General features: G+C 39.8%; 1 protein-coding gene across 5 annotated transcripts; it reads right to left on the reverse strand.

The window, feature by feature from the left end:
- Positions 1-249: 249 nt before the first annotated feature.
- crtc1a (CREB regulated transcription coactivator 1a) lies at positions 250-18,768 on the reverse strand. Of its 5 annotated transcripts, none has more exons than XM_041054379.1 (15): positions 18,598-18,768; positions 16,078-16,188; positions 14,386-14,511; positions 13,474-13,535; positions 12,691-12,785; positions 11,805-11,890; positions 11,677-11,717; positions 10,175-10,365; positions 9,890-10,035; positions 9,587-9,679; positions 8,278-8,376; positions 6,536-6,640; positions 3,715-3,798; positions 3,385-3,565; positions 250-2,448 (listed from the first exon to the last, which is right to left on the reverse strand). In XM_041054379.1, exons 1-15 carry the CDS (start codon positions 18,721-18,723, stop codon positions 2,243-2,245), a joined length of 1,752 nt encoding a protein of 583 aa, XP_040910313.1. In that variant the 5' UTR covers positions 18,724-18,768; the 3' UTR covers positions 250-2,242. The 5 variants fall into 5 exon arrangements, with proteins under 5 accessions (XP_040910313.1, XP_040910312.1, XP_040910311.1 ...); XM_041054378.1 differs by having other exon boundaries at positions 8,278-8,373; positions 16,078-16,194; XM_041054377.1 differs by having other exon boundaries at positions 16,078-16,194.
- Positions 18,769-18,832: the final 64 nt, after the last annotated feature.

Genomic DNA, 18,832 nt, shown 5'->3' on the forward strand with positions numbered 1-18,832 from the left:
AGTATACCTATATCTCTAACTATTTTAATAATAAACTCTTTATTTACTACAGTGATTTAGTTGTACTGACTCCAGCCTACTAGCAGAAAGAGCTGCAACACAGGAACATGATCGACACACGTCTGATTAGCTCTGTCCCAAAATACAAATGTTTTCCAAAATTTAGGACAGCTAACAAAATATTCAATGATTAAGTAGAAACAGCTCTTTTAAATAGACTATCTATATATGACTTTTCAAAAATAACTATAATTTATTTGAGCTTTTTTCATACTTCTGTTTTGTTTTGTTTTTTTACAAGAAGGCAAGTTTAATCAAAGACAGGGCAAACAGGTCCAGTGCACATAACAGTCACGGGGGGCGGGGGAGGTTTGGTATATAAACTCTCATAAATCAGTGTTTTAAATAAATGCATAAAGTGCAATAATGACATACGGGACATAGTTATGAGTGAATCCAAAGGATCCATTCACTGAGAAACACACAGACATCACAGAGGATTGTTTTTTTTTTTTTCCTTAAATGAAGCCACATTAATGCAGAACCAAAAACCTGGGAGACGCGGAACAAATCGATTGAGGGCACACACAACACAAGCATGACAAAGAAAGTGATATTCAGTGTCATTGTAGTAATATAACAAAGTCATATATAAAACTTCAAACAGTATGCCACATCTCCTCTGCAGGGAGAAAATAAACAGGTGAAATATTTTTTGGTCCTACAGTACATAAAGGCTAGAAATGAGAGGCAATGAGGATGACCAGATGGCAACAAGACAACTGTACAGATGTGACCTAAATACATTCTCTTTGCATCAACAATGCTGTTCTAGTATAGAGGCAGTTCAATTGTCTGGAAAAATATATATATCTCAACTACACTGAGGTCACATCTTTGGGAGTAATCCAGGAGAGTTTCTACTGTATGCCACACTCACCGAGCCTTTTTTTTCTCTCTACAAATTATCAGCCTGAAAGCAAAATGTAAAGAGCTTCAAAAGAAATATAACATGGCACCATCACTGTGCATTCTCTAAGAATCCTGCACATTGGCCTCCTCTGTATTAGGGTTCATTTTATCTGTTTCATTTTACAGTCCTAAATCAATCACTGTAGTTTTGCATAGATACTATTACGCAAAATCTAATCACATTCTGTACATGTAAAATCTAAAATAAAACAAGCCTGTAAACATCTATATTTCTTAACAAAGAATTCATTTATCCGCTCAGATCTGACTGATAAATGAACGTGAAAAATGATATGGTAGTGACAATGGACCAAGTAACGGATAAAGATCAGCACAGCTCAAATGTACGACTACAGTAATGCAACTGTGAACACTGTAGGCCAAACCACCTGAAAAACAGTAAACATTACTTATTTCTCATTTATATAATAGTCATCTTTGCATGAAAACCAAAATGTCAAGCTATTAAGGCAAAACAAGTATGCACAGTGATTTGTGATTTCATGCATAACTGATGACTGCTATTTACTATGGTAAAAATCAAAATTCAGCTTTTCCTGAAAATAACTTAGGTGGCAAAATAGTAACTCACTCAAGACTTTGCATCTTCACTCAAATCAATCTTGACCTGACTTTGGCTTCTATAACAAACCGCACAGGGATTAGCGTAAAATTAGTATTCTTGACAAATTAGTAGTACTCTGCGTACTACTGAGAAAGACCAGCGTGGCACAGAGGGAGGTTAAACTTGACAGGTATTTCCTCTGAGTCTTCAAGCTACTCTATGTTAACCTACGAGCTGTATTGTGTAGTCTGTTAAGGGTTTGCTCTGCAGACATAGCTTAGTCAGTCATTGATAGAGATACAAGACCAGGCTCCTTCTGCCCTCGTGATATTTTTATATCAAGCTCCCTAAAATAATAACTAGGTATCTGAAATAAATCAAAAAATTCAATGACAGAACCACATGAACATGATTCATACCATAACTCGCATGTCATCAGTCTTAAATCATCTCTCCGGTTTTAAAGAGAAGGGAGGCTGGCAGCAGTCTTCAGAAAACATTTTGATGCATTTTCTTACAACAGTGTTTCTTTTAAAAGCTCTCTTGTGGGGTTTGATTGGGTTGCTCGGTGTGGAATCGACGCTAAGCCCTGACGAGGCCTTTACAAACACACTCCAGAAATCTGCTCCTCCTAGGTTTAACACCCCCCCAACCTAACAGGGCAGCCACATTCACACACCTGCGCTTGAGCATGTTGTGCGGTGGTTAGAGCCGGTCGAGGCGAAACGCGTCCTCTGTCGCGGGGTCGGCAAGGACCATGTCTGGGTCGTTGAGCATGTGCAGGCCATCAAGCGTCAGTGGGTCGATTTTGAGATCATCCAGCGGGAACTGGGAGTCGACATCAAAACTGACATCTGTCGACAGCGAGCCTGTCAGGTCCTTGGGCAGGCTGGGGGGAGACTCTCCGCTCACTGAAGAGGAGAACCAAGACAACAAATTTAAATAGAAAGAACTAATAGTTCAAGGCATTTGGAAGCAAATATTTATCTGTGTGAGTTTTTCAAGGGAAGGAGGGAAGACTCCCTAATTGATATTTGAAAAGAGATCAATGGCAGAAAGAAAAGAAGAATGCAGAGAAGTCTGTATTATAATTTGATAATAATTTAGGAGGCCCGATGTCTTGACATCTTAATTATGCATTTCAGTAAAGAGGAAGTTAACAGCAGACGCTGCTGATTTTCAGAAACAACTGAAGGAAAAACTCAGCAGGGCTTTAAAATTCTGTTAAATACATCATGCATGACTAATTGGTTAATCCCTAGATTTACAACGGTTTAAGTTATTAATTTATTTGAGGTTATATCATTGATATAGATTCCCCACCCCCCTCTATTTATAGTTTAAATACTTTTTTTCTTCATTTCAAAATCTGCTATTTGAAATTGTGATTCAAAGCTGGGTCAGCATGGTTCATGTGCAGTCCTATAGATTTGGAAAATAATTGTCCTTCCCCTCATGAATGCAACGCTGTTTGCAGCCAACTGTCAAGTGTGAGACATGTCAGCAGTTTCCATGCAATGCAGAGCACGGTGTGTGCCAGTTACATTTAGAGACTGGCTCATTGCATGAGTGAGAGTTAACAACAGTGCTGAGAAATTTAGAGGCTTATTGGGTATATCAGTACAATCTAACCTATCAAAACAGCCCTGCAATGAATCATATGCCTTTAATGTTTGGTTCTGGTGTCAGAGAAACTGAACTGTCACCGTAACAAGACATGGAAGCACATATGAACCACAAGCTCCATCCTGGTCTGGGATTTTACAGTTTTACAGTTTACAGTTCGGTGCCTTAACAAGCTACTCGCAGTAAGACTCAAGAAGCCATGTGACATGTCGAAGCAGCACCTGTGAGAATGATGTTGGGGATGTTGCCATGGCTACTGTAGCCCAGCTGCTGTGAGTCTTGAAGGTTGCAGTGACCACCAGTCAAACCCATCATAAGCGCCTGGGAGTAGTTGAGGGTGGAGGTCTGGTTGTACAAGCTGTCAGAGCTGATGGGGGTTTCGATCATGTTGAACTGCTCCAACTGGCAATCACAACAGAAAGAAATGTCAAAGCTGCTGAACCTTTTCTAGCGCAACTGAATCCAACATGTGCTCGTTCTAAAGCAAGAGCAGGTGGAAAAGGCAGAACTAAACATGGACATGGCTTTTGACTAACACAGATGGCCCGTACCTGTTGTGAGAGAGCACTGGCCTGAATGGACGGGAGCTGCTGGTCGTAGAAGTCTGCGAACACGCTGCCCAGTATGGAGTTATGCTGCGACAAGAAACAGGCCAAATCTGTTTATTTAAGATGCAGGAAAAAAAACTTCTAGTGCGGACCACGAATATGAATATTCTTCAGCCAGGCTGCAGAAGTTACAGCTGTATGCAAAAGTATGGGCACCCTTGGGCAAATTACATATTTTGTTTGACTATTTTTTGACCAACAAAACATGTTATTTGCCCAGGGGGTGAACAAACTTTTGCACACAATTGTACACATTTAACATAAAACGTGGAATATGAAAAGGACACAGTCAAAGCAGTCACAACACTGAAAACACAAACCGCTTCGAGTCACCTCACAATTCTTTTGAGTTGAATTTGCTAATACGCAGCCAGTTTACATATGTTTATGCGCCTGGTGTTCTGTATGTGTATGATACAATGTTTGTGTACATATTGCAGAAGACATAGACGGCTGTGCTCAAACACTAACGCAGCTTCAGTGTGTGCTGACAGGAAAGGGAATGGTACGCACAGAAGAGGCACTGAAGAAACATAACATTCAGAAGAAACATTTTCATTCTCAAAGGATGTTTAAGACACAGACCCCAGACACGTGAGAGTCCACCAGGAAATTTGTATCCTGCTGTCTGAATAGGAAATGCAGATTAAACTAATCCCTAAGCACTAACACTAAGCAGTGTTTTCTGTGATATACATGTGTATACACTCACTATCACAAGAAATTAGGCATAAATATTTAATTAAGTGAACTACTTCTTCAAGATACTACAAGATACCCAAGTGCCACTTTGGCAGCATTTTCCCATCTCCAGCATACTTAAAAATTTGCACCGCCATTTTTGAAAACCTGCAAAAAAATTTTATTTTGACATGCAATAGTTTACTAAATAAATAGATGAATAAATGAGTAAATGAACAAGCAAATAAGGGATTGGATAAAACACATGAATTAGAACTATTCCATGCCATAAACATCATCCCAAAGGTCAGCATAAACATAATGCTGATAGATGGACATCCACCAAATGTCAAAAATCAGTAAGCTAAAGATAAGGACGGGGTTCGCCTCAGTTTCAAAAGGCCGCTGCTTCCACATGAGCCTCCTCTGCCGCCTTTCTGGCCTTGCTGTTTTAATTAACGTGAACCCAATGGAATGAAATTCACATGAAATAAAGTGAATCATTGAAAATATAATCCCTTTGTGACTTTATTCTCCCTCCACTGACTCATCCAGTGCAAGATAATTCTCTTGAAGTTTCTCATTTGAATGTCCTCATTGAACCAGCAACAGAAATTCTCCTGTTTCATCGTGGCCTCTTAATGTATAAGTAATTGGATCATATTCTCAGCCCGTGCTCCTCCTAGTTCAAAACCAAATTATCTGTGTGTGCTGCAGATGTCCCCACAGGGCAGAGCAGGATAATAGAGCACACAGCCTGTCAGTTGTGGTTTAGCCTGTGGATAACCTCAGGACGACAAGTGAGCCACTTCGGCTCAGGAAAGAATTGAGTTAGGTAAGCAAACAGCCAGACAAACGTACAACTGCACACGTCACTGTCGCTCGCCACGATTCTCTCTTTCAGCATTTCAAACACATTTATATGTTTTCAATACTAAATTTAAGAGTGTACATGGTGTATGTTTTAAAATTTCATTTCAAGGCAAATTTTCCTTAAAAATACGAGCAGTGAAGGATTCACAGTCCCAGTACAGTACTCTTTACCAGAGTTTCAAATCTCAAATCCTTATACTGAGGCTCACAAGAGATTAACAACCCTGATCCATGTTTACCTTGGGAGTGTTTAGTTTATCAAAAAGCACCACCCAGCAAGCGAGGTTCAGTACGTCAGGATTCAACCATGGGAATGATCAGCAGCTTCTCCTCACACCTCCCCTTCCACGCTAACTCAAATGCCCATGCTGGTGCAAACCCACGACAAACACAAAGATCTGAATAACATAGAAACTCCAGCACAGAGTCTAATATAGCAGGACTGGGGAGGAAAACAGTGGAGATGCAACGCAAATACCACAGAAGCAGCAGAGAAGGGAGGTTAGGGACACAGCTACATCACAACACATCAATGACACTGAGTGATTAAAGAGACTGGTGGTCAGATCTGGGCAAAAAGAGGAACTACTTCACAGTGTTTCACAGTCTAATCAGTATTTAATTTATCAGCTATCGCTCTACTCATAACATTGTAAAGGGTGATATACAATTTTCTTGTGTGAATTCACATGATAAATACTACAAAGTCAGTTTTCTCGCAGAATGTTTCTTTAACTTGACAACGTTTAGCTTGACCTTTTACCATGAAACAGCTATAATAATTAACATTAATTATGGTGCTGTGTATGCTGGGAAAGTTGCAATGAAGGAAAACACCTGCATATTTCCTTGTATAATATGTTAATATTTCACCCGTAGAGAACATGCACTGTGTTGTGTATAGATATCAGAGGACCTTCTTATTATCATGATTTTCGTCCTTTTTTAAACAAAAAAAAAGCAACCGCTGAACTAACATTAGGGAAAAAAAAACAGCCTGGTTTGATTTGGTTCCTCTCGCTCAGGTGCTTGAAATAAACTGACATGCTTTACTTTTTTTTTTTTTTGCCCAGATCTGCTAATGTCGACACAATAAAAGCAGCTGTAAGGGGTCAACAGAGTCCTACTAGGCAACCACAGAACTATGATGCAGGGGACGGTGAAGTTTAAACAGAGCGAGCCAGCAGCTCGCTGGTTCACACGCCCTTACTTGAGGCGAGCCTCCAGGTGAGAAGCCTTGATTGGAGACAGGGGAGGTTGGAGACTGATTGGCAGAGGATCCAACCCTACTGCGGTACTGTTGGAGGGAGGAGGCCTGATACAAGAGGATATGTTTGAGTTATTCACATAGGAGGATTAATCTTTGTCGCCGTCTGTGTGTTAGTGTGCTCATACTGGATATGTAGCTTTGTTAAACGTATCTGCGCTGCTTGTCTTACAGTAGGTTATCCAGTTTATCTTTTGCCTGCATTAGTTCAGCTGGAAATCATAAACAGCAGGAACCCTGACTGAGGAATCGCTGAAATATTGATTCGCTGTCTTCAGTGGCTGCAACCCAGAATAGTCGTATCTAATACCGGAATGAAATTAAAATAATTGGAGAATGTGAGTGAGGAAAATGATGTGAACACCATGCACTCCTTGTCACGTGAGTGCATTAATAACACTGAAAAAGATCTGGGAGAAGCAGTGAAAACTGCAGGGGATTAATTAGGAGAGGAAAAATATTGCCAACAATCCAAGCTGAGCGAGTGAATACTGTAAAACTGGAAGATCAGAGAGATTCGACTCTGCTTTCTTTTGTTCTGTACTGTCATATCTGCTCTTTTCCGTGTACTCATCCAACGAAATCAAAAGGAGGATATTTGCACAGACCAAAAAACAAAACAAAGACTTAATCAGAGAGAAATTCTACTCCGATAACAAAATCAACATGACTTACGCAATACATTACAATAAATGTGGAGAAAATGTTCAAAGTTACTATCACAGTAAATAACATAAACTCTCGAGTAATTCAGATTTAGAAGTGTATCAAATGAGAGTGATAATCTCTTATCACTCAAAAGCCAACGGGTTCAAATCGCCACATTCTTATACTATGCCTAGATAAGCTATCAAAATATTGGTAGCATGAAATACCGAATTGATAAAGCAGTTCAAGGTCTCTGAATACAGATATAAACTAGTGCCGTGATAATTACTGCAGAAGACACTGCAGAAATCCATTTTCCATTAACCTGCTGTAACCGCATTTTCTCAACAGCTGAAATTTACAGGTTAGAAAATAATGGAAAACACATCTAAAACCATCTCTGAAAACAAAGCAGTACGTAACATAAGCTAGAAAACTATAGATAAGATTCTTATTTGGGGTTTATTAAACACATTGTTGTGTCGACGCTGCAGTCCTACAGTGTTTCCTCACAATGTTTCACTTGCAAAGTCTATTACTGAGATGAAGAGAATGTAGGCCACTTCATATCTGCAGTAATCCAAACACGTTCCCACTGCAACAGAAGTAGAACAGCGAGAGCCAAGATCTGAAGGACTCGCAGTGCCTTGCACAAACATTTAGATTCCTTGATGTTTTGCAAATTTTGCTGTGCTTTAATTTCATGCATTAATTCAGTTTTTTTTTTTTTATTTTAGTTCTGTGCAAAGTAAAAAAAACTAAATTCAAAAACTGTAAAGATGCATGTTTAAACATACACTTTAAATAGGACAGTAGAATTATGTTGCATCTTTGATATAAGTGATTGCAAACAACTCAGATAAAATGTCCACAAAGTCAACAAGCCAGAATACTTTGACGAGGCAGTGTGTATTCACAACACACTGATGTCACCTGAAAACACATTTCCAGGCAGAACCAGTCATCGCCAGCAGCTGCTGCCATAAAAACCACACTGATACAATGGTCTGATACAGACAGATATGTGCACTGCTCACCGTGTTCATGTCCATGGTCACATTGGTTTGTGAGGACGTGTGGTTGTCTGACGTGGAGCAGGAGTTCATGGAGGATGGTAGCTGGACCAGACCTGTCTGCTGGAAAATAAAGAGTGGAGTCATAAACAGATACAGATAATATGGAGTCATCAAGTACCACTTCATAGTTTTAAGACTGGCTTATCACAAATTGAGTATACCGCTATCTCATTTTATATTTGTTGGCTGATATGTAGGATTAGCAGCACCACATGGCAAGGGATTTCCATTAGTTTCCCAGGGGACTAGAATGGCACACAGTAGAGGACATACCTACGCCAAGGTATGTTCTCTATGTTCTCTATCTCAGCAATGTAAAGGAAAATCATTTTAGAAAATCCTAGATCAGCGCTAAAATTGAATGTGTTCTTCCCTGAACCATGCCTCATCCCTCCACCAAGTTAGTAGTAATGGTTAAATGTTATTAAGAAAACATAACATTTCTCAGAGTAAGACATTAAGGAGGTCTTATTCTCTAGTCATGGTCATGTCAACAAATCATGGTCATGGTCATTTATTCATGAACTGCTGCTACTGTACATCAGAGCAACTCTCCATCAAAGGCTTCTCTTCAGAAGTGTTGATCCACGGACAGAGGAGAGTTTCCACACAGCTGAGGAATATTGATGGATTTGGATTTGGCTGCTGGATTTTATTTCAATGAACATTTTTTTTCCCCCAGTTTCAAAAATGTTTTAGGATTTTCTGTTTTCCTGCACGATCCCTGCCTATAATACAATTTGTGTGGTAGAGACTGACTCGCAGAGTCTGCCTCAGAGATTATCAACCACAGCTCAGAAGAGACTGAGGTGACAGAGGTCTGTGCCCGGTAATTTGACATTAATTTATTTCTAGTGATATGATCAATTTACGGAGTACTATCACAATTTTTCTGAACCAAAAAATTTCCCCTTTTCTTATTATATATTTATATGTGTGATTAAGAAGATTATTTAAACAGAAAACATACTTGGCTTAATTAATTTTTCACATTTATCCACAATTAGCTAGCCTCGTTTACAGCAGCATCAACTTTTTCAATGCTTTCAAAGTGACTTAATGTGTTGTAATCTATTATCTAATCTATTATATAATCTATTAATGTTATTAAAGTACTAACCCAAAGTATAGATTTTTAATCCTGATTACCTACTTTTGATTTAATTCTGTCTTCATCTCTAACTAAAAGCAGCCTAGAGATGCATGTCAGCTGCAGTTTTCACATAATTCTTTGTTTTTGTGGTTAGGCTTTTATTGGAAGGAAACTAACTTGCTGGCTCTGGTGAGTCTGGGATGACGGCTGCTGGTTGAAGAAGGCATACTGGGACAGCTGTTGCTCAAGGTTCATAGCGTTGATGGCCGCCTGAGGGGAGTACAGCGACAGATTAAGGATGAGGTTCCAATATTTTATGGATTTTATGGATTTTAGAACTAGCCATCTGCTCAGCTCACTGATTCACTATTATTTTACACCTTAAGACAACAAAATGTTATTCTGAACCAGTGAGAACACTTCATAGTAAATGGAGTTAAGTGGATTACTATTTATTTAGGGCAGAGAGCCGGGCTGTACCTGAGTGAGAGTGAGAGGTGGAGATGTTGGGGAGAGTTGGAGGTTCTGGTGCTGGTGGGAGTCTCCTGCATTCAGGATAAGAGGAACCATGTTGTCCTGCCCAGGCTGCATTTCCATGGTTACAGTGGGCTGAGAGGTGTTCACTCCTACCCATTACACAAAAACAGCATAAGGAAAAGAGTTTTCTTAAAAGTGCACATAGTCTGAAACTGGCACCCAACAAGTGCCAAATTCTGATACACTGCATTTAATTACAGGAGAATCTGAAATTTTCCATAGTGTTACCTTGCGTGTTAGCCAGGGTCTGTGTGCTGTTAGAGGAGCTGAACGAGGCGGCTGCTGCATCATCCGAGTCGAGCGGGGTGGGCAGCGGAGGAGGGAACTGGATGTTGGTCAGGTCAGGCAGAGAACCGCCCGTGTTGTGGGCTGCTGGTTTTAGTGAGGTGGTCAGCTGCTGGTCCGGAGACGGGAATATGCTGCAGGAAACAGACAGGTGCAGTGAACTCGACAGCGACGACGAGCGTAATACGCACTGGTGTCAGCGACAAAATAAAAGAGCAGAAACATAAACAGGGGGCTGCTTATGCAGATTACTGAGAAACACTTGGAAATGTTTTCCAAGACAAACAACTCCAGAGATATTTGGACTTCATGCATTTGGACAGTGGTACTTTTGCTAGTTCTTTGGCTCCACACTCTTATTACTTTGGCAGTCATATGGGTACACAATCAGTCAAAAGTTTCAGAACACCTCCATTTTTCCCGCTGTTATTTAAATTTACATAATTCGATGGCTCGGTGCCTCTGAAATTAAAGCATAAAACAAACAAACGATTGAAGAATTTAAAAACAAGGAATCATAGAATCTTCTTGTTGAACTAAATTTAACCTAAACTTTTGACTTATCCAGTAGCTGAACACATTCACGTTCTGTAGGTGTTCTGTCTAAAACGGAAATCAAAAAGTTTGTCCTGATACTGTTGCAGAAGTTCCCACAGATATGTTGCTCTTGCAGGTTGCTTTGCTTTCCAGTTCATCCCAAACCAGCTCCATGGGGTCTGGACCAGGACCTTGCTGGTCTTCGTCATGTGAAGCCAAGATCTGGTTCTTTTCTAATGTTATGGGTCATTATCTTGCTGTAGGATGAAGCTCTGACAAACCAATCAGTCTTCCTGTGAAACTTGCCTTTTTCTCACCTTTCTGATAACAGTATACAGTTCTACTTCCTGCAGTATAGTATCGTCTTAATAAAGCATCAGAGGCTTTAGTAACACAGTTTGTTCCAACAGTGCCTTTGTACAGACAGAGGGTTTGTGAGTCATCAACAAACGTTGGGTCACCTGTAGGAACTGTTTGTATTAACTTTCAAGGCTTTGTTTACCTCCATTGGTGCAGGAAAGTTGTAAGTTAACCAATTTCTAAACTTTTTTTTTCTTTTAACTTGGAAAGTTTACCACTGACCTTTGTACCATTCAAGGTTTCTCACTAGACTTGAACTCATGAAATTTCAATGAAAACTGGAAAAACTGCTGCGCTCTATAACTTTTATCCGGTAATGTAAATAAAAATGATGTTTAACTGTTTATGTTTAATTAATTAAATCTTTTATTCATACTTGTTCTTCAGATCTGTGTAAATACACTCTTCATTTGAAGTTGCCTGTGTGCTCTTAAACACCACTCTATAACAGTGCAGCCAGAGCTAAAACATAAATTCATTATGTTAATCAGACTTTATTAAAAGTATCCTCAGAATGGCTCAAGTGAGGAGAACAGTAAAATACTCACTGGATCCCAGGAACTTTGCAGGGCTTGGACCTTGAAATGTTCTAAAGGGGGAGAAAAATGACAGCTAAAGTACTGTGGAGACAGAGACAGCTGACAGAAAAACATGTATTTGTGCGTAGATGGCCCACCTTTTTACAGTCCCAGCTCTGTTTCTGCCCCTCTTCATCAACCTCTTGTTTAACTGCTCCAGACCCTGGAACAGTGAGCAGGAGAACTGGAGAGATTGAGAAAAAAAAAAAAAAATCTCCTCAGTCTCTTGGGTGTACAGATGCCCAGCCTGTATGAGCTTGTAATAATCACAGCCCACATGTCCTCATTTATTGTGATCGAATGATATTTAAAGAAGGTAACAGAAAACAGGAGGGATAAACAAGGGACAAGGAGTGTGAGATTTGTAAGTAAAAAAATATTTTCTTTAAAAAACTGAATAGTAATAATAATGCGTAACACCCAAAATGTCTCCAAGGAGATTTATACATATTCAACCACAGTGCTTCTGAAATTAAAATAATCTGCCTCACAAGGCCATTAACACTAAAATTCATAGGACGCCTTGATGCACCCTGTCTTCTCAGCAGTCATTTTCCTCCTCTGCCTTCAAAGCCACATTCAAACCCTTTCATCATACACTGGAGGGCACTCGACTGAACAGTCAAGAGAAAGCAGCAAAAAACCACAAAAAATAAACAGGCTTACAACAAAACAGCCCCCACCACCACCACCACCACCTACTGCACATGATAAAAGGACCTGAACACCTGAACAGCCTGGGTAAGAACTGTCACAGTAGAAGTAGACATGATTAACAGCTAAGTATGTATATGTATTTATATTTGTTAACATGTATTAACTTGATTAATGCACTAATTGTATATGGGGTAACAGCTTATTGTATTACAGTTTCTTCACTTAACCCTAAATTATATGTCATCGCTTTCTTAATGTTTGATGTACAAAGTGTCAATGTTCATGGCAACTTCATAAAAATAAAAGCCCCTTTCAGATAATGTGTACCTTGTTTTGGCTGGAGCTCCTGTGATCCTCCCGTGAAAGAGGCCTGCTGGGCAGGGGTTAGTGTGCTCTGGTGCAGTGCTGAGTCAGAGTTTGTCCTGCAGCACAGGAAAGTCACACAGAGCAATATCAAGTAAAATCAAAGAAACTTCCCAATACTGTGCATGTGTGTAGTAGAAGCCAAAACACATATCAGTGAACCACATAGCTCTGTAGCACATAAAAAAAAAAAAAAAAAACAAAAAAACATTTGAAGGAATAAATCTCAGTTGTTGCCACAATTCAGCCACGATGGAGAGTCTCCACTGGTCTGTTCCACATTCATGCTTTTGACGTATCATGTTCTTTGAAAGGATTTTGGATTTTAGTGACCAAACTGATCCTAAGTCTACGTACAACAGACGCAACTATTTCAAATGTTTGATTTTTAACACAAGAATCCATAATAATCTGAATGTGATTCTGTATTGTGAGATGGTTTGTGTTGAAAATCTCTCTGTGACTGTAATATGTGACAGTAAGTCATTAAATTTGTGGTAAAACAATATGTTTTCATTAGCATTGTCATTAAAAGTTCTATAGTGTGTTCCCAGCTTCGCTCTCGTTCTGCTGATCAGACCCTGCTTCTTCATGATTGGGAAATAATAAAGTGCGAGGTAGTGTGTGTTATTAGTTGCATTTCTGAGGAAGGTGAAGGATTTATTATGATCATATCTCACTTAGTAAACACTAAGAAATGCATACAGTCATACAGAGACAATGTTTCATCCTTAGAGGCTGTCTTACCTCCTCCAGCTGGTATCAGGTGGCGGTGACAGATATACTGAGCCATATGGACAGCTGTCAATGTGAGATCTCAGGTTAAGAAAATACAGCTGGAGAGTGAAAGTCTTGGCAGATTCACAGCATTCATCCATGTGAATTCTTTAAACACGGAAAGATATAATAAAAAGCACAGAACTGATGGTGCGTCAACCAAACCAGCATGTGATTTCAGTGATATTAATCAGGGTTTTTTTTTTTTTGCAATATACTGGGTACTGGATACACCTTAATCTAAGGCAATACCATGCAATTGCCACGTAACACGTCTGACTTTTTTTTTTTAACACAGAAGGCTGCATCAAATGGGTGTTTTTATAAGGTGACATTTTGTGGTTCTGTTGAATTGATTTGCATTATACTGAAAGGTGTTTACAGGGGGGCTGAATAAAATGCCAAAAATATTTTAATATTTTTTAATACAGTTCAGTGGCACCACAAGCTACAGTGGTGCTTGCAAAAAAAAAAAAAAAAGACTTAACACAAGAAATTTTTGAGAAGCAAAAAATAATTTAGAAAATCCTAAACAGATTAAAGAACTAACTATAATAGACTACATATGTTAGCGCAACTCCCAACTTTATCATTCTTGTTAGTAGCTTGAGTCTGGTGACGTTACCGGAGGCCTAATCAACCAGACTAATTACAAACACCTGTGTCGCTGTAAACTGGATAACTTTCTGTTCTTAAAATAGCCCACTGACTCATCAGAAATTATACTGACATTTGACAAAATCATATCATATATCATATGCTTTTAAATGAGGTTCAGACCTCACATAGAAACTAATAACACGAGGATTAAACGGAACATCACCCCAGCAACAGAGGCTAACCTCAGTCTCTACATGAGAAACAAACAGCATTAAAGGATATCTGGCGTCCGTGTTTGTCAATGGACAGGGGTTTTCGGTGGGGTGACGTGATGCGGTTCCGGTCCCGGTAGACTCTGTCCACCAGCCCGTGGTGTCGCGTCGATCTGTTCGTGTCCAGCCCTGAATTCTAACAAACGAGGACAGAGAAAAATTAGAATAAACCGATGAAACTGTGAACATTACCTTTCCGGTTCAAGTCGCCATTTTTGTCAGTGAGGGTTTCATCAGTCAGTCCACAGAACTCGACTGTTTAAAATACGAAATGCAAACAAAACAAAATCCTTTGTCAAACACTGAAGCCATTACTTTAAAGAAAAGTATTGCACTAGCTCATGCAGCCTGCGCTTTAAAGGTTTTCCCTGGCCCCAGTTGCGCTGTCCTTGGCTCACAGAGAATAAACCTGTGTTCTGAGCTCTCACATCAAATGAGATGCCTGTAGAACAGGGATGAAAGTTAATGGGGCTCGAGGCAGAGATGACTACAGAAAATTGGAAAATGCCTGTGAAATTGAAAATGAAAATTAAAAGGATCTGGAAAAGTGCCCACTTTGTTCTGTTCACGTGTGTTTCTTTAAGTATTTTCTTGTGATATTTGCAAGGGCCATCATACTGTGGCTGAGTCATCAAGGAACTGAGTCTAGATGGGGAAACAATAGTACTAACTCCCACCATCTTCTGTCTGTAGAAAGGTCTACATAGATACTTAACCTACTTCGGATTTGCTGGGCTGTTAATGGGAGGGTCTCAGTCTGATTCAACTTTGTATCTGTGTCCCGAAGGAATATACTGTATACTTTTGTCCGATGTATGGATGGCATGGGAAGGTGTCCGTAGAGATGCAAAGGACAAAGGTTTTCTACCCCAGTGCACTGCAGTGCTAGATGAGCATTTCTGCTGGGAGCTAACATTTCAGAAACTCCCTGTCTTCAAAACCTTTGGGTGCCTAGAGCAAGGGATTGTTTCCAATGCATTTTGGGTGGAAAAAAAAAAGGAACAATGGTGCAGCTTCTCTCTTTCATATACACAGACTGAAATTCACAAAATAACCACACAGAGTACATCCAGTAAGGAAAGGTTTATTTGTGGCGTAGCAGCGTACAGCCTTGCTTTATCTTGTGAGTTTTAATCCAGGTATAATCTACGGTTAACGCGTCAGCAATAAATGAAGTTCAGTGGAATTGTTGAACTGCCTCTCTCTATGCCATAAGTAAATATCATCACTGAGACAGAGCTCTGACACTGACAGAGGAAAGTATGATTCACCATGCTGTAGTAAAGCAGACACCTAATGTAGGCCACAGTATGGTATATTTACTCTGCTATTTCTATTTATTCTAAACAAAGCACTCTTGTTGCTTGCATACACAAAGTATGTTCACTTCCTGTGTAGCAGAGCATTTAGCCCAGGACACAGGGGATCTCATAGTGTTTAAAAAAGCAAATGCAAACATTTTTTATAGAGTGGCCACAGGTTGAATCAATATTGTAGGATATTATTTGAACACAGACATGAGCAGAGAGGATATTTACATATATGAAACAGCTGTGGATGATTACTGTAAAACTAAACCTAGCACAAATTAAATGTTCTCTTTCCGACATTCAAGACAAATATATTACTCTTCGTTTATAAAGCAAAAAAGAAAGAAGCAAAAGAAAACAAAATTCTAAAGAAAACTTCAATAACTGCTCACCTGAAAAGGCACATCAACAGTGCTGTTTCCAATCTGATTGACGTTTGGCAAAGATCCTCCATAGTACGGCCCACGGTTCTGTCCCAGCTGCAAATACTGAGTCTTCTGCAACTGTAACTAGGAGAACAACAACACCAGGTAAGACAAGATGAAATTGTGTGAACTTTACAAAACAATTAAATGTGAGTTTACCTCAGTCAAAGCAAGCTGTTGCTCCAGCAAAAGAAAAAAATAAAAATAAAATGGCTACAAACACACCACAGGTCTACAACAAGATGTAGTCAATGATCTTATTAATAACGACAGCTCAATGTGATTTATGCATCCTTACACTAGTCCAACTCCAAACCCATTAGTTCGTATAACTGTGTGATTATGTTGTATAGATGGCAACACTGAAACAACCATACTGATTGATGTTTTCTATATTAACCACCTGTGTGAGGTGCCCAAAGACATTTGCTGATGTTAGCACTAAATGAGAGGAACACCACATTCATTTAATCAAGATAAACAATAAATGTGTTCTTGCAAAGTTTAATGCAGCTTGATGAATTTGCAGCAGTAATTGCAGCAGTGCAGCGTGAATTTAATAACTTAAATGTTGAAACTGAGTCGGCAGGAAACTTTAGGTGGATGTACAGTAAAGCACTGCAGAGAGAACTCAGCATTGACTGAACTTGCACCTGTGAATTTCTAAAAGCAAAATTCTCTTAAGCCTTATGACGGTGTTTATATCAAAATGACCTCTAGTCCCATTTCCCACTAGACAACCCGTAATCGGTCAATTAAATTTTCTCATGCAAGCCCACTGCTCACTGTTGGCAGGGCAGAAAATCTAATAAAAACAATTACTATGCCTGCATCACTGGTGTATTTTGATAAGCCTCTGACCTCAGAGTTTATTTGTTTAAATACATGCAAACCTACTCTGTTGACAAAGGATTACATATTGTAACATGTCCGGATCAGGAAGAGGCCAGTAGTAATCTTTTAAACCACAGCAAGACAGGTAAGGAGAGAGAGAGAGAGAGGGAGAGAGAGAAAAGCTGAGGGGGGGGGCGGGAGGTGAAAAGGGTGAAACTCTAAACCTGAGGCCTACTTCTCACAAGTCTAACTTTGGCTCAGACAAGACCTTCCTACCATTTGTCCATTCACTAACGAAAATGAACTTTACAACAGCGAAGCCACAGGCCTCCAATCAAGATGGAAATCTGTCTAGATATGTATCCTGAAACACACATCTATAATTACACAGTGATTATGACACAACTGCTTAATCTTACTCTATTAGTTTGTCGGAAAATTAAAGGCATAAATTAAAATTTTGCAGTTGTATTTGTCGTTGCAGTCGTATCTAACACCTGCTACAGCTTTATGAACAGGCCTTTTTTCACAGCAGACATTTTGACTTGTCACAGCAGGAAAAGCACAGGTGTTACTAATATTATTAGAGATGGCTCCATTCTGTTCAAGTGTCCAAATAAGTCATGGCAGTGTGACAGTGAGACAGGATGCACAACACCAGGATCCTGAAACTGAAACTGGAATTGAGCCGCTATTCATTTTTATGATTTACACCTGTGCTCGTCCAACTGTGACACGTTTAAATATCTTCTGTAAAAAAAAAAAAGGTTTGTGAGAAGAATTGTTTGATTTCTTTTTTCCAGTTGCACTGACTTAATTCGCAGTTTTCCTGCAGCAGCTCCATATCATAGGAACAGCAGGGATGTATTTTGACATATTTTCCACAAGTACGTTCCTCTTCCACTCTATATACTGACAGTTAGAGTGCACAATAAGCATTGCAGGAGCTCCACAGTCACAGTGTGTGTCTGCCTATCATGTCTCCACACAGCAGCAGCCCCCACTGAAGCCCTGCCTCCATAGGATTTATTTTGGAGGCCCGTGCTGTATGTGGCTTAAATTCCACCTAATCTGTTGGCCTTCATCTTTGGTGTAAATGTCAATCATGTTGCAGTGCTCACAGGCCTGTGGACCTGTCAGACAAGTTTACAAAGCCCCGGTGCACGAACACCTCAGCGTACCACACATACAGCGTTAAAACATAATTATGTAATATTAGAAAACACTGTTTTATTTTAATGGATGATGCCGTTTTGTCTAATCGCCTCTCCTCTCTGAGCACGAGACGAGGAGATAAAAAAAAAAAAAAATCATAGCTGCATTTGGACGCGCGGTGTCAAATACGCATGCACGCCCCTTTGCTTTCTACTCGCGTGGGACAAAAAAAAATTGTAATAACTTTTTTTAGGACGGAGGTCCCTATCGTCCATTTCTACGTTACAAGACTGTTACCTCCTGCCAGCTCTGTCCCTTGTCAGCGGAGGGAGAAAAAGGCGACAGCTGGCAGGAAGCGTCGTTTGTTATTGTTTACCTATGCTGCCCTGACTGCGTGCAGCCGCCGCGCTACAAATGCATATTTGACAGCTCGCTGAAAACAAGCGAAGAAGAGGAGATGGGGAAAGAAAAAAAAAAAACAAGAACCGGTTTCGTTACCCTCGCTGCCCGGGTAATGCTGAGGTCTTTCATCACTTCTTCAAACGCCGCCGTCTCCTCTGCCTGCTTCTGGTTATGTAAAGCGATTTTCTCGCTGAATTTCCGCGGATTGTTCGAAGTCGCCATGTTTCGCTCTTCTGCTCCGTTTTCCTTCAATGGTCAGCGTCAAGTTTACCGAAAAGAGGACACCCAACTTCCGGTTAGAGATGTTGACATGAGTGCAACAAAACGCCAT

Source organism: Toxotes jaculatrix, chromosome 14 (assembly GCF_017976425.1).
Source record: "Toxotes jaculatrix isolate fToxJac2 chromosome 14, fToxJac2.pri, whole genome shotgun sequence".
NCBI classification, from domain to species: Eukaryota; Metazoa; Chordata; class Actinopteri; family Toxotidae; genus Toxotes; species Toxotes jaculatrix.